We start from the raw sequence: 15,219 nt of genomic DNA, 5'->3' as shown, positions 1-15,219 counted from the left end.
ATTTCAAGAAAGGCCATTATCTTCACTGGGTTCACTTCGATTCCTTTTTGGTTTACAATATATCCTAAAAATTGACCCGAAGCCACTTCAAAGGTGCACTTGAGGGGATTCAACTTCATTTTATATTTTCTAAGTATATGAAATGTTTGGTCGAGGTGACTTACATGTTCGTTGGCCTGGAGGCTTTTGACCAGCATGTCATTCACGTAGACCTCCATGGTTTTGCCAATGAGTTCGGCAAATATCATGCTGACCAGCCTCTGATATGTAGCTCCAACATTTTTCAATCCAAAGGGCATGACTTTGTAACAGTATAGCCCTCTGTCTGTGATGAATGATGTAGCCTCCTCATCAGGTCGGAACATGGGTATCTGGTTATACTATGAGTATACATCCATGAAGCTCAAGAGTTCATGTCCGGCGGTGAAATCCACGAGTTGGTCTATCATTGGAAGTGGGAAACTGGTTTTAGGGCATGCCTTATTCAAGTTTGTGAAGTCTACGCACACCCTCCACTTTTCGCTAGGCTTCTTCACCAGGATCGGGTTGGATATCCACTTCGGATAGATGGCTTCTCTGATGAAGCCACCACAGCTAAGCTTGTCTACTTCATCTTTGATTGCCTCGTACCGCTTCGGGTTGAGGGCACATCTTTTTTGTCGATGTGGGACACATGAGGAGTTGATGTTAAGATGATGACAACTGATTCCTGGATCTATTCCCACCATGTCTTTATGCTTCCAAATGAAGACATCCAAGTTCCTTTTCAAGAAGCTCACCATTTCTTCTTTTGTTTCGGGGGACAGTGCCTTCCCTATTCGTAAGATCTGACTGGGGTCCTCTGGGTTGGCGGAGAAAGTTTCAAGCTCTTCCATTGGGGTTGCATTTGGCTTGGAGTCAATTATCCGGGAATCTAATTCATCAAGAAGGTGCCCTTCTTCAAGGGCCTCTTCCATGTCGACGTATTTCTCTTGTTCAGAGGTATGCTCTTGTTTAGAGGCGTCGAGCATTTCCACATCTAAATTGGCCTCACTGGCAACTTCAGTTATGATCACGTTAACAGTTCTGGGCTTCGATTTTCGCAGAGAGTTTAAGTAACAAGCCTTGGACCCCATCTGGTCACCTCGGATCGTAGCAATCCCATGTTCAGTTGGAAATTTCATACAAAAGTAGTGGATGGAGGTGACAGCCCAAAGATCTTTCAAGGCGGGTCTGCCCAATACTCTATGGTAGGCTGATCCGTGGTCTACCACCAAGAATTCCATGAAGTGTTGGGCCACTAGAGGAGCTGAACCCATTTCGACGGGCAGAGTAATCCGCCCTCGTGGGACGATGCTGTCTTCAGTAAATCCGAATAGTGGATCGGTCATGGGGATCGACCGACGTTCAATTTGCATTTTGTCAAAGGTGGAGCCGAATAGTATATTCACTAAACTGCCATTGTCGACGAGCATGCGTTTGAGCCATTTCTTGCCACTACGGCTCTCACAACCAATGCGTCACAATGGGGGTGGTGAACTCCTTGTGCATCTTCCTGGGAGAAAGTGATTGGGGCCATCCTATTGGCCTCTTGTGACTCGTTGACAATGTAAGTGAGCATGGTGGGTCCTTTACTTCCCTTGTATAATTCCTTTGGGCATTCCTGGTGTTGCCACCGATGTGAGGTCCCTCAATGATCATGTCAATCTCTCTGATGATTCGGCCTCCAGAAAATGGGGCCTGATCTCTCTGTCTGGACTCTCCTCGATCCCTTGATTATCTTCTCTGGGATCACTGCTCTCTATGCCTTCTCTCTTTCCTGTTCGGGGAGGCGGATCTGCGAGGATATTCATTCCTCCTGGAGGGATGTGGGTCACTCCGATCTGAGCGTCGAGGAGCGTCTCTGCACTCGTTGGTGTCATGCCCATAAAGTTGGTGGAAAGTGCAAAACTTTGTCCCTTCCAAGGGCCTGTTTAACCGCTTCTTCTTCTTCTTTTTATTACTATCAATTCCTCCATATAGCCCCACTTCACCATGGAAATTCTCATATGCCAACACCGGCACTGCATTTAGCATGGCAGAAGCCAGTGCCTGTCCAGAGGTGGGAGCTATTGTATGACCTGCTTGAGTCCATTACTGAGTGACAAGGTGCGCTGCGGGTCCTCAACCTACCTGCCTTTGAGGTAGAGGGAGTCTTTGCACGACACAGTTTCAGTGATCAATTATCTCCTCACTGACGATCTCAATTCTCATCATTTCTATCAGCTCGTCATAAGTGGAGGGATTTTTGCTACGCACATCCCTCTAGAAAAAAGTGTTCATATTGAGGCCGCCTTTCAGAGCTGAAAGGGCTTCTCTGTCAGTGACCTACTCGCAGTACGTGATTTCATCTGTAAGCCTGGAGAGATAACTTTTCAGCGTCTCTCCAGGGGCCTATCTCATATCTTGCAGGCGTTGCACTGGGGCCTCTCCTTCTCTGCGTGAGAGGTACTGGTTCAAGAATGTCTTCTTCAAATCTAGCGAACTCCTAATGCTCAGAGGAGGAAGTCTGTTGTACCACACTTCAACAACTCCGTCCAGGGTTAAGTGGAAGGCTCTGCACTTCAAAGCAGGTGAGGCTCCCCTGAGGCTCATCTGTGTCATATACTTGGTGAGGTGTTTTTTCGGGTCCCTCTTTCCTTCATACTTGGGGATCTTAGGAGGCATAAAATTTGAAGGCATTGGAAAGCTTCGAATTTACCTTGAGAAAGGGAGGTTATCATCATCATCGTCAATTTCATAAGATCGACAAGGCCCATCTGACCCTTCATCATCTTGAATGTTCTGGGAAGGTGGAGGTGCTTCTCCTCTGCTGCCCCAATCAACTAAGTCCCTTCTCTCCTTCCTATTTCTAGGAGGAGGTGCTTGTTCTAGCTCCTATTCTTGCCAATCTGATCTTCGCACTGAGCGGACCCTATTACTAGGGTCTTGCCCTATTCAGTCGAAGACGTTGATTGACCTTTGTGCTTCATATTTTTTAGGGAAATTATCTCCCAGTTGTGGTTCTGCTGGCTGGTTCTCTTGCACATAGGATGTGGCTTTTGCGCTCACTTCTCTTTCGAGGGGGCATTCTCTATGCTGGCTCATATGGCCTTGGGAACGAGACACAGGGGCTTCCTGAACTAGGTAAGATCCTTGGGGCATTTGAGAGCCCTGGTGACCTCGGCTTGCATGAAGAGTTCATGCATCGCCATATTTTGAGCTACGATGTCTTTCATGCCTGCAGCTATTTGAGTTATTTCTTTAGTGAGCATGGCTGTTCTTTCACCTCGGCGACGCCGGTGATGGGGTCTCTAATTAGTGACATTGTTACGGAGCACCTCTTCTTCAGAGACCTCTCTCATAGGATTGTCGTCTTTATAGCTGGGACTCATCTTATCTCCTTTTTCAAGGGTGATGAGAACTTGGATTATAACTCGACTTTGCTCTTTTTCAAGAACGGGCCCTTTACAGGGTAAGTTGCTAGTTTTTCGATGGTTTCTCCGGTAGAATGCAGAACTTTGGACGGGAAGTATTCCCACAAACGGTGCCAATCTGTTGACCTCGTAAATTGGACCCTCCACGTGACCAACCGATAGCTACTCCACGTATTTCTCCCTGCGCACAGTCAACGCACGGTCAGATGCACACGGCTAGAACTAGCGGGGATGGTGATGGCTGCATACACTTTGACGGTCAAGTTAGCCTCAGGTGATCGGAACAATACTAAGGTTGTGTAAAATAGTGGGGAGGAGAATATATATTTGCTTGTTATGGAAAGCTGTGTTGTAAGAGTTTCATTACCTTTGCCTCTTGTTAAACCTTGGGTATTTATAGATGAGGAGAAACGTTGGATGTGAGACACGTGTATGCTCATAGCCGTCAATCGGTCGCGTCTATAGAGTGGACGGGTAATTACTTCTCCCGAGTTGAGTTGACATAAAGTTGATACGTCACATTAACTAGGCTCGTGGAGACGTCAAATCAATTAAACCTTAGGGACAGAAATGATCTTAACATAGATCTCTTTCTGAAATTGGCGACGAATCCTGACAGAGGTCCTTGGAGTGCGCCTCGACTTCAGGGGCGAGGACGCTTCGGTCAATTCAGCAGAATTGTCTATGCCTCGCAGTGCGTTAGCAAATCAACAACATTGGTGATGAAGTCACTTCGGAACCACTTTGGATGGGAGCTGAACACCTCGTAATAGGCAGAGGTAAACTCTCCGAAGTGGTTCGGATAGGAGCGTAACAATTATTATTTTTTTAAAATAGATTTGTGAATAGAATTACTTAATTCTTAATGGCATATGTGTTTTGCTTATTAAAAAGCGAAAATAGATGAAAAATGTACTGCATTCTCGTTTAGTGAATTATATTTAAGCTGCACTTGGAAGCAATAATGTAAGAAAATTTAGTACACTCTGTTTAGTGTTAATTGTATGATTTTGACAATTTTACTTGATTTTAGTGTTTTGAATAGAATTCCTTTTCAGATATTATTGTTTTAGGGGTTATCGTTAAGCTAAATTCTTGTTATATTGTGTTGAGAATATGATTTTGAGTTTGCATGAAGTTAGTATCATTTTCCAATTTCTAAATCAACTTAGTTAATTTATTTGTAAGTTTGTTCATTTATCCATATATTTTGATAATTTTTTATCGAGTCATTCATTCAATTTTGGATGAATAAGGAGTTATATTTGTTCTATGATTATATTTTCTTGATGACTTGATTATTCGGTTTGTAAGTACATAATTAAATGCATATGTTGGGATCTATTTTATCTTTTAGTGACAGTAAGTTGTTGCGGTCGGTTCACATGTGATTCAAATGAAATTTTCGAGTTTAATTTAAATGTGGACTGAATTTGTGAGTTCCTATGTTTTTAAATTTGATGTAATTGGTTCAATTTGAGGATTCAAATATCTAATTCATGTGCTGAAGTGGTTTGGCTCAGTTCAAAGCCAAAATGTTGATGGTTCTATGTGGATTCAAACCAATTGCTTAAAAAAAGTGGTTTCAGTTCGATTTTGCGATTTGGTGGTTTCGTTGTTAAGCCCTAGCAATAGCTAGCAGGCATCAATGGTATCAGATAATAATTATATGCAACTAGTAATCCCTCTCTTTGATGGTCACTTTGATCATTGGAGCATGTTGACGGAGAATTTTCTGCAATCCAAAGAATATTAGAATACATGGAAACAAGAGTGATTGAACTACCTATGGAACGATGTTGATTGAAGCTCAATATAAAAACTAGACAAACAGAATCTAAAGGACTTAAAGGCACAAAATAACGTGTTTCAATCAATAGATTGTGGTTTTTAGAGACAATTCTCAAAAAGGACACTAGTAAAAAAATATGGGACTCCATGAAAAAAAATACCAAGGCACAACAAGGGTGAAATGCCAAAAACTTCAAACTCGTTACAAAGAATTTGAGATTCTTTTCATCAAGCTAGGAGAATCTATCGAGGAGTACTTTTCAAGAACACTGGCAATTGCTAACAAAATGTGCATTCATAATGAAAAAATTGAAGATATAGCCACGGTGGAGAAAATTGTTATAATGGCTCCAAAATTCATGTTTGTGGTATGTTCAATTGAGGAGTCAAAAGACCTAGATGAGCTTTTGATTGTGGAACTATAAAGATCATTATTGGCACATGAGGAAAGAATGGGAAATAGTTCAGTAGAGGCAGTGGCAGATCCAGCACCTGATGAGTACCTACGACCGCGCGTGCTGGATCTGTGGGAGCAATATTTTTTGGTTGATAATAGATAAGATTTTTATCTTATATTATTGGTAATTCACTTTAATTTAAAATGTTTCTTCTAGCCAAGTTGGTTAGAGCTTGGATGTACATATTAGAAGTCTTAGGCTCAAATCCCTTGCCAACCAATAAATTGTACAATAACTATAGTTCTATAATTTTTGCCAAAATTAATGCAAAGGGAGAATACCAGAGGGGATTCTAACATATGAACTCTTGCAAGGATTATTGAATGCTCGACCATTATGGTACTTCTTGAAGTTGGAGCTAAATTTAATAAAATAATATATGTTAAGTTTTAACAATTTTAGTGCAATTGTAAAAATTTGAACCTGTACTCTTCCTTTGAATTGTACAAAACTTGGCAACAATGTTATTTGGTGAGTATCATTTATTCTTATAACAGATTTATATAGATTCAATTTGAACAAAATAATTGTTATATATGAAGTTTAGGCCTTTTTTTATTCCCATCAATTTCAAAATACATTTTTCTCTTTCTTACTTTCAATCATACATTATTTAATAAAATAATTTTACACGCAAATTCAAATTTTTTTCCTTATTTTTAACTACATATTATCCATCTAATCACTATTCCAAAATGCATTTTTTGCAAGCAAAAAAGGGGGGGGGGGGGATATTAAACGGGTTCTTAATATTTTTTTGTGGTTGACAATTGATGGTCACCTGTGCTAACTCAAATTCTTGGATCTGCCACTGAGTAGAGGAACAAGCTTTGAAAGTCTCAACCCATAATGAATACTCTACGAGGAAAGGCACCAGTAGAGGTCGTGGTCAAGGCAGAGGAAGAGGAAGAGGAAGAGGAAGAGGAAGAGGAAGAGGTAGTTTCACACTTGGTTCTCGAGGTAGAATCAGATGACGTAATCATCAACCCAAGTATGATCATGAATAAAAAGTTGACAAGTCCAACATTCAATGCTACCGTTTTCACAAGTATGGCCATTCGATAATAATGCCCAATTGATGATTCTGATATTAGATATATGGAGAAAGTACCCTACGCTAATGTTACAGGTACAATCATTTATACTATGGCATGTACAAGACATGATGTTGCTCATGCTATTAGCATTTTAAGTAGATTCATGACTAGTCCCAAACCAAAACACTGGAGGCTCTAAGTGGCTTCTTCGATATAAAAAAGAAACCTCACATTTAAGATTAGTATTTAAAACCTTCAATGAGGGAATAATATTAATGGGTTTTGCTGATACTAATTTTGCTGATGATAGAGATAATATAAGTCTACCACAGCCTATATGTTTACGTTATGTGGTACTTGTATAAATAGAAAATCATAATTCAGCCTATAGTTGCAATGTCTACTACAAAGAATAAATATGTTTAGCTACAAAGGTTGTGGAGGAAAACTTATGGCTTAAGGGTTATTAATTGAAATAAATATGATTTTCAAACTTGCTATTGTCTATTCTAATAGTCAAAGTGATTTACATTTGTGTAAATCTCATTTTTCATGAAAGAAGAAAACATATAGATATTAAATTACACTTTATAAGAGATATTAGTTTAGATGAAACTATATATATAGTCGTCCAATTAGGTGATAATCCAAGTTCTACCGTTTGGGTTGGTTTTCGAAATCTTCTCCTCTTTCCTCTTTGTAATCTTCTTCCAAATCCTTTGATTGGAAGTTGATTTCTTCTATCTTTCTTTGGAAAATTTAAACACTTAGGGTTCGTTTTGATTGCAAAGGTGGAAAAAACAAACCAATTACATGTAAGTTGGAAAAGAAAAACCACCAAAATCATAAGAATTCAATTTCGATGGAATTGGCCAAAGACATACTTTAAGTGTTTATACCTTAGAATTCGAACTCCAATTCTATCAAACAGTTAAAGTAGAAAATGAATTCCTTCAATGTGACATTTTCCATGGAATTGGGTGCTATCAAATGGAATCTTAATTTGTTTGTATACAGAGAAACAGTGTGATTACTTGTGGCTTCCTTTAATTAATAGGGGAATCGTTTAGGAGCCCGTTAGGGTTTTATGGCCAATTAGACGGGTGCAATTTGAATTTGTGCCCTTCATTTTTTGATTTCCTCGGTGTTACATCACAGATCGAGTGGGAAAAACTATATTTGCTTCAAGATTCTGAAGTTACTTTTGTTATTTCGTTTCTTGGTTCGAAGTTTTGTATAATACTAACAATGCAAGTAATTGAGATTTTTGAATTTGAAATTGATGTTAAGGGTTTTGATTGAATTTTGAAAGAAATTTGGGGAAGAACGTCAGTTTTGGTTATCTTATCTAACACTTTTTTTTTTCTTTTTTCCTTTTTTTTTTGGTTTAAAAAAAATATTTTATTTATCAACTATGCTCATTATTAGCGGTGTCAACGTGTTGGGCTAAGCCCGATCGGGAGCCGAAGCTCGTGGCTGTGCCAAAAAGCTTAGGCCTTTTTTGCTCGAGTTGACCCAAGGCCAAAGCCCGATTAAAATTTTGAGGCTTGGCTCGGGCTTTTAGCTCGAGCGAGCCGAGCCGGCTCATATTTTTTTAATTTTTTTAAATTCATTAAATTCTAAATTCTTTTTAACAATGCAATTTATAGTAATTGTAAATTAAAAGTATAATTGTGATTGCAAAATAATCAACAAATATTTAACCTTCCACTAGTTATATGACTAAAATGGTGAAAGGACAAAAAATGTATTTGCACTCGAGAAAATATTTATTATCGTCATTGTTAAATTAATATTACATGCTTGGCGGCTTCAAGAAACAACAACCATGGAGCAAAATTTTATCATGATCAAGTCTGATGGCGTCCAAAGAGGACTGGTAAATTCTGTCTATTATTCATCTTGGACTTTATTGTTTATGGGATAATTAAATTTTATAAATTCATTTCATTTGGTACTTTACTCACATTAATTATGAAGGGAAGCAGAAACAAGAAATAGAATTATTTTTGTTGGGGAACTGGAAAAGAATTGCAAGTTACTTCTAGTTTTGATTATCTTGGACTAGTGTTCAAGAAACAGCCAGTGGAGCAAGTGTGTTCTGTACGCGAATGAATTTTGGCCTGTGACAGGGGCCAAAATGGCCCTGTGCGGCTAGTCAGGCCGGCTAGGCTCGAGCCAAGTCCCAAATTTTGGCCTTGGGCGGGTTGCCGAACCAATGGGCTCATTTGCCATCCCTATTATTATTTAGTTCATGAGATCTAACAATTCACTAGGTAGGGGATAATACTCTATACATGTGCTTAGCTCACGTATGACTTGTTGGATTACGACACGGCTTTTGATCAAGTTAAATAATTGAGTGGGAGGAAAGGGACTAAGAGTTGCTTTGATTCAATTTGTCGACAACATGGATTTCAATAATCAACCATTTATTCTTTGTGCAGTTTGTCTAAGATGTCATTACATGTGATTTGAACTTGATTAAAATAAATTTGTTAAAAGAAAATAGATTATAATAAAAAGTATAATACTTTTACTTCATATTTAATTGGATTTTGCAATTAAAATCGGCTTAGTAAAAATTTGTTAATTAACTTTTAACTAATCATCTACCTCAATCTTTAAGACAATAACAAAAGTAGAAGCCAAACCATGAAAATTTCTTTTCAATGTCTATTTGAGCTGATATCCGATAACAAACAATGAAACAAAGCAAATAACAGAAAGACATTTGATCCTAACTGATCTAAAGAAGCAAGCACTCTCGCGCTCACACCCACCCCATCCCCCTCGACAAGGACGGCAACAGGATCGAGAATGGAAATGGTAACAATATAACAAGAAGAATTCGAAGTAGCATGTTAAACATTATACTTGCAAAGGTTCTCAAATCCCATGTATTCATGTCTTTCTATCTTTCCAATCATGTTTGAAATGCCAACGCCACCTGTTTTGCAAAAAAATAAGTATGGATATATACAATTATACAAGCATTTAAGTGTGTACTAAAAGCTAGTTAATGGATCTAGTAAACAATTGCAAGCGGACAAATTTATCGTTGCTTCAAGTTTAAATAATTGAAAAACAGAACTCTGAAGAAATTCATGATTTTAACTGATATAAAAATGGTGAATGAAACTACTCACCTAGAGAGATGGCACTCACAAAGATTATAGATGCCAAAACAAAGATGATTATTGATGCCCGTCCCATTATAATGATCACCTTCCTCACGACGTGTTGGCCAATAAATGCAGCAACAGTGGCAACAACAACCAAGCAAAGAGCTGAACACATAAATGCAGAAACCATTGATCCAATACAAATTTGGGAAAAAAAATTATATATATATTAAAAAAATTTAAATAACTGTTATATAAGGACCAATACAAGTTTACTTATTGTCGAGATTGAACAATCAATGAATGTCTGGTACACATTACTAAACCCTTGTTCGAGCCTCGTATTTTTGTCAAAAAAAAAAACGCATTCTCGAATAATATTTTAATCTCATTTCAATCACACATTTTTAAATAAAATAATATTACACGCAAACGCAAAACGTTTCATTATTTTTTTAATCACACATTTTCCATCAATATACTGGTCAAAAATGTATTTTTTTGACAAAAATGGAGCTCAAACAAACCCTAAATAAAAACTTAAACTTCTGTTGAGTACTATGCAATTCACAAGACTTGCACGCTTAGTTGGACATGCACTTACCATATGGAACTGGAAAACGTTTTAGAAGGTAATATTCAACCACGGACATTGATGAGGAAAACATCATAGCAAAGGTGGACGTTGCACTTGCAACCTGAATGAAGGTATGGATATCAGACATGTTCTCCACCTCTCACATTTGACAAACAAGAAAATGAAGTTTCTTATATTTAATGATGAAGGAAAGGAAATAAAATTCCAGAATCTTTGTAGGATTGTTTAAACATCAGGACAACTGAAACCTTTAAGCACGTCCGTAGGACTAAAAATTGATTACCAAACTCACTAAGTGTTGTCCTAAATAAATTTGGGGTCAGCTCAACTTTTTTCAGAAAACTGGGTCTGTAACATTATTTTAGAATGATCTCAAACTCACCTGAGGTGGAACGCCTAACTCCAAAAATAGCGGACCCATGATAGATCCACCTCCCACACCCAGTAAACCACCCACTGTACCAGCCAATACGCCTAACAAGCAATAGATTATCAACTGGTGCACTTTCAAGTTGGACCCTCCATCTCCCTTAGATGCAATTTTTCTCCATCCCTTGTATAGGCAAATTGATTCATAACCAGATACGCCAAGAGACACAGGGATCTGCAGAGCAGAGAATGGTAGTTTGGAATGCTCAAGAAATAAGTATAACAAGAGCATTAACATATTGCAGAATCGGCTACAAGTTTCCCAAATATGCAGATAACCTTGTACACATACCTGCAGCAAGTTCATTACCCAGTACATTGCTGAACATGTAGCTGTATAGTTCTGTTCAATTTGATGATGAATGAGTGTGTTTCAGAGATACTAACTAGTTAAGTAACCCAATTGGAGGTTCCTGAAAGTAAAAATAATGTTTGCAAGGAAATAGAAAAAAGTGAAAACCTTGATGATCTGGACTGCAAGAAATGCCATCCAAACGAAGACAAGAAGACCAAGTTCATTCCAACGTACATTCTCAAGGATACCGACCTGAGATTGTGAGTTGTGTCATATATTAGAGTTCAGGAAATGCACACTCGTCTGCAAATATATCACACCTTGGGTTTTGCCAAGTCTTTGGCTTCATTTTCCGTGTCATTACTAAGGCCTCCACTATGAAGCTTATTATCTGCTTCTTCTGTAACATTGCCTGGCAGAACAGGAAAAATGCATGCTTTATTTTTAGTAGGGAAATTATGGGCCAAAAAGGAGAAATGAACAGAAAATAAAAGGTGATCCTTAATGCATGTTTGGTCTGCAATATTAAATTGTATTCGACAATACAATGAACAAAAATGCTTCAATGAACTCACCACTTGCCTCCAATTGCTTTACAGTCTCCTGCACCAATACAAAAATTGGCATTTAATATGAAAGAGAAAGACCAGCTATACCAAGAAGGACAGGAAGAAAAAATATGAAAATACATTGCACTTAGATTTTGCCACTACTCAATTAATTTGAACCCTCACCAATGAGATTCATGCCACAAGTGTGAATAACATAAGACACCAAAATACAACCAAACTGTGTAAAAAAGTTGAAATGATTACCTTTTTCACAAGAGTTTCTTTTTTCCATGTTTCAACTCCTTTGAAAAAGGCCTTACTTGATGTTGCTGCAAGTGTCATATTATATTAAAAAAGAGACACTGAAGCAGGATACGTAACAAACCAATTGTAACACAAACTTTAATTACCTATAAAGAGAATGATTAAAAGAACAGTGACCATCCAATCAGAAAATATCACATTGAATGCAACTCCGATACTAATGCCTAGCATAAGCATAGGTTGGATGAGAACAGCCAAGTCATAGTCGATAATTGGCATATCAATAGTTGGATGCCTGAGCTTAAGATTATAGCAAACAGTCGAGACTGCAGCTCCCATGATCATACCTGTCAATTTAGAAACGACATTTACAACTCCATACAACCAAACTTAACTTATCTAAGGAAATATTCAGTTCATCTTTAGCCATTAAATTTAAAGGAGACATAAGTTGGTGATATTCTATGGCTGAAAAGGGACGTTAGAATATTTTATATGCATAGTTTCTTCCTTCTTGATTATAGGGACACTAAGAACTTCAGATTGAGGCTGTCTAAAACTATATGCATAAGGATTTGAATTAATTCAATCACCAAATAACTTGGAATATCCAATCGTGCCGAATACGTAATCGTTCCATGTTATATCAATATGGTTTTTAACTCACATTTTGAGATAGCAGCTGATGATTTCGGATCAAATCCAATAACCAGAGTAAGCATGGGAACAAATACCCCACCACCACCAACGCCACCAACACTTCCAAAAGATGCTCCGAAAAATCCAATTATGCTTCCAACAACAATTTGCCAGTTGAATTTCAGATCCTGTAGACGACATACCAGATTGTCTCACATTACAAAACATGAAAAATCGGTAATACGAATTTATTAATGTACACTGACCCAAAAAAAAAAAAAGCACATATAAACTATCTTTTCCTCACACACAAACACTCAAAGTTATGATCAATTCAAGAAACCAATCATTTCTTTGAGGTTTTCCAAAAGTTACTCTGTTCTGGTCATATGGATATCACCGTTAAGAAGTTCACATACCGGCATACAAGAACAAATATGTATGCTCAAGTATAAATGTATTAACACTTGTTAATACTTCGATCGAACCAACGCAAAGGCCTCCAAGACTCAACAACCTATGAAGAAACCTAAGAACAAAATCCTAAGGATTCCCAAAGATCAATTCTGAAAAAAACTGAATCCAAATTATTCATCCCAGCCTCCAAATTCCAATATCAAAAAACAAACATATCATGCAAAAATAATAGGAAAATAAAATTCCAGATCGAACTCAATTCAAATACATTAAAGCACAAAACAAATTGAATTTGAAAATTAAAAACTAAAAGAATCAAAGATTTAACACACCGGCCAAACGTGCTGGTAACCAGATTTGTTGGCTTGCCGTGTAAAATTCTGATAATTTGTTAAAATATCTAAATCAGAATGTGAAAACCCATTTGCATTATGTGCTAAAAAATTCTGCTTTAAGCTTCTTCCTTCAGCAGAAACAAATATTGAAGCTAACAGAAAGCTCCATACAACTGTTAGTAAAGGTCTAAAAGCCCTCAAATTTTCTCGATTCCCAGCCATTATGAACCAAAATTCTCTCTTTTTCAGTACAAAATCTTCTCTAATTTACGTACAGTCTTAGATTTTGGCGGGTGGAAAAGGAAAAATGCAGGTGGCGAGTGCGAAATTTGAAGAAATTTTTTGCTCAAAGTGGGTGCATGAGAAAACTTGCGAGAAGAAACAGAAGAAACGAAATATATGGATTGGAAAGAGTTTTTTGTTGAGAGGGAGAGAGAGCGAAAGTTGAAATGTGGCAGAACTCAAAATTGGACAAACAGGTCCTTCGACCCATGAAACGACAACAGTTTTAAATTGAGTAAATTTAACCAATAATCACTGAACTTTACACTTGATTACTACTTGCTCACTCATCTTTCAAATATTACTGAATGCTCAATCATCTTTTCATATAATTACTCATTCACCACTCGTCTCTTCAAATAATTGGGCTACTTTTACGGCAAATTTTCAACAACTTCCGACCACAAAGAATGTCGAATTTTGATACCGTTGGAAAGCTCACGATGTCCTTTTCAATTACCACCCAAAATCTCATTATAACTCCAAGGGATTCGATCGAAAAATTGCCTTAAAAGTCGCCCCAAAAATCTGAAAAACTGGGCAGATTTTTAGATTTTTTGGGCGACTTTATTGAAAATTTGCCGTAAAAGTAGCCCAATTATTTGAAGGGACGAGTGGTGAATGAGTAATTATATGAAAAGATGAGTGAGCATTCAGTAATATTTGAAAGATAAGTGAGCCCAGATTTTCAGATTTTTTGGGCGACTTTTAAGGCAATTTTTTGGCAACTTTCGACCATCAAAACTATCTAATTTTGATACCACATTGAATGCAACTCCGATACTAATGCCTAGCATAAGCATAGGTTGGATGAGAACAGCCAAGTCATAGTCGATAATTGGCATATCAATAGTTGGATGCCTGAGCTTAAGATTATAGCAAACAGTCGAGACTGCAGCTCCCATGATCATACCTGTCAATTTAGAAACGACATTTACAACTCCATACAACCAAACTTAACTTATCTAAGGAAATATTCAGTTCATCTTTAGCCATTAAATTTAAAGGAGACATAAGTTGGTGATATTCTATGGCTGAAAAGGGACGTTAGAATATTTTATATGCATAGTTTCTTCCTTCTTGATTATAGGGACACTAAGAACTTCAGATTGAGGCTGTCTAAAACTATATGCATAAGGATTTGAATTAATTCAATCACCAAATAACTTGGAATATCCAATCGTGCCGAATACGTAATCGTTCCATGTTATATCAATATGGTTTTTAACTCACATTTTGAGATAGCAGCTGATGATTTCGGATCAAATCCAATAACCAGAGTAAGCATGGGAACAAATACCCCACCACCACCAACGCCACCAACACTTCCAAAAGATGCTCCGAAAAATCCAATTATGCTTCCAACAACAATTTGCCAGTTGAATTTCAGATCCTGTAGACGACATACCAGATTGTCTCACATTACAAAACATGAAAAATCGGTAATACGAATTTATTAATGTACACTGACCCAAAAAAAAAAAAAGCACATATAAACTATCTTTTCCTCACACACAAACACTCAAAGTTATGATCAATTCAAGAAACCAATCATTTCTTTGAG

General features: G+C 37.5%; 1 protein-coding gene across 1 annotated transcript; it reads right to left on the bottom strand.

Moving 5' to 3' along the window:
* Positions 1-9,412: 9,412 nt before the first annotated feature.
* On the bottom strand, positions 9,413-13,763 carry LOC111392465 (sulfite exporter TauE/SafE family protein 3-like). The gene is made up of 12 exons (XM_023017815.1): positions 13,371-13,763; positions 12,650-12,809; positions 12,129-12,329; positions 11,983-12,047; positions 11,743-11,770; positions 11,488-11,579; positions 11,333-11,419; positions 11,165-11,215; positions 10,826-11,047; positions 10,450-10,543; positions 9,870-10,010; positions 9,413-9,670 (listed from the first exon to the last, which is right to left on the bottom strand). Exons 1-12 carry the CDS (start codon positions 13,593-13,595, stop codon positions 9,585-9,587), a joined length of 1,452 nt encoding a protein of 483 aa, XP_022873583.1. The 5' UTR covers positions 13,596-13,763; the 3' UTR covers positions 9,413-9,584.
* Positions 13,764-15,219: the final 1,456 nt, after the last annotated feature.

This window comes from Olea europaea, unplaced genomic scaffold, assembly GCF_002742605.1.
Source record: "Olea europaea var. sylvestris unplaced genomic scaffold, O_europaea_v1 scaffold933, whole genome shotgun sequence".
NCBI classification, from domain to species: Eukaryota; Viridiplantae; Streptophyta; class Magnoliopsida; order Lamiales; family Oleaceae; genus Olea; species Olea europaea.
The sequence above is the reverse complement of the archived record's forward strand: the minus strand, read 5'-3'. Positions and strand labels throughout refer to the sequence as shown.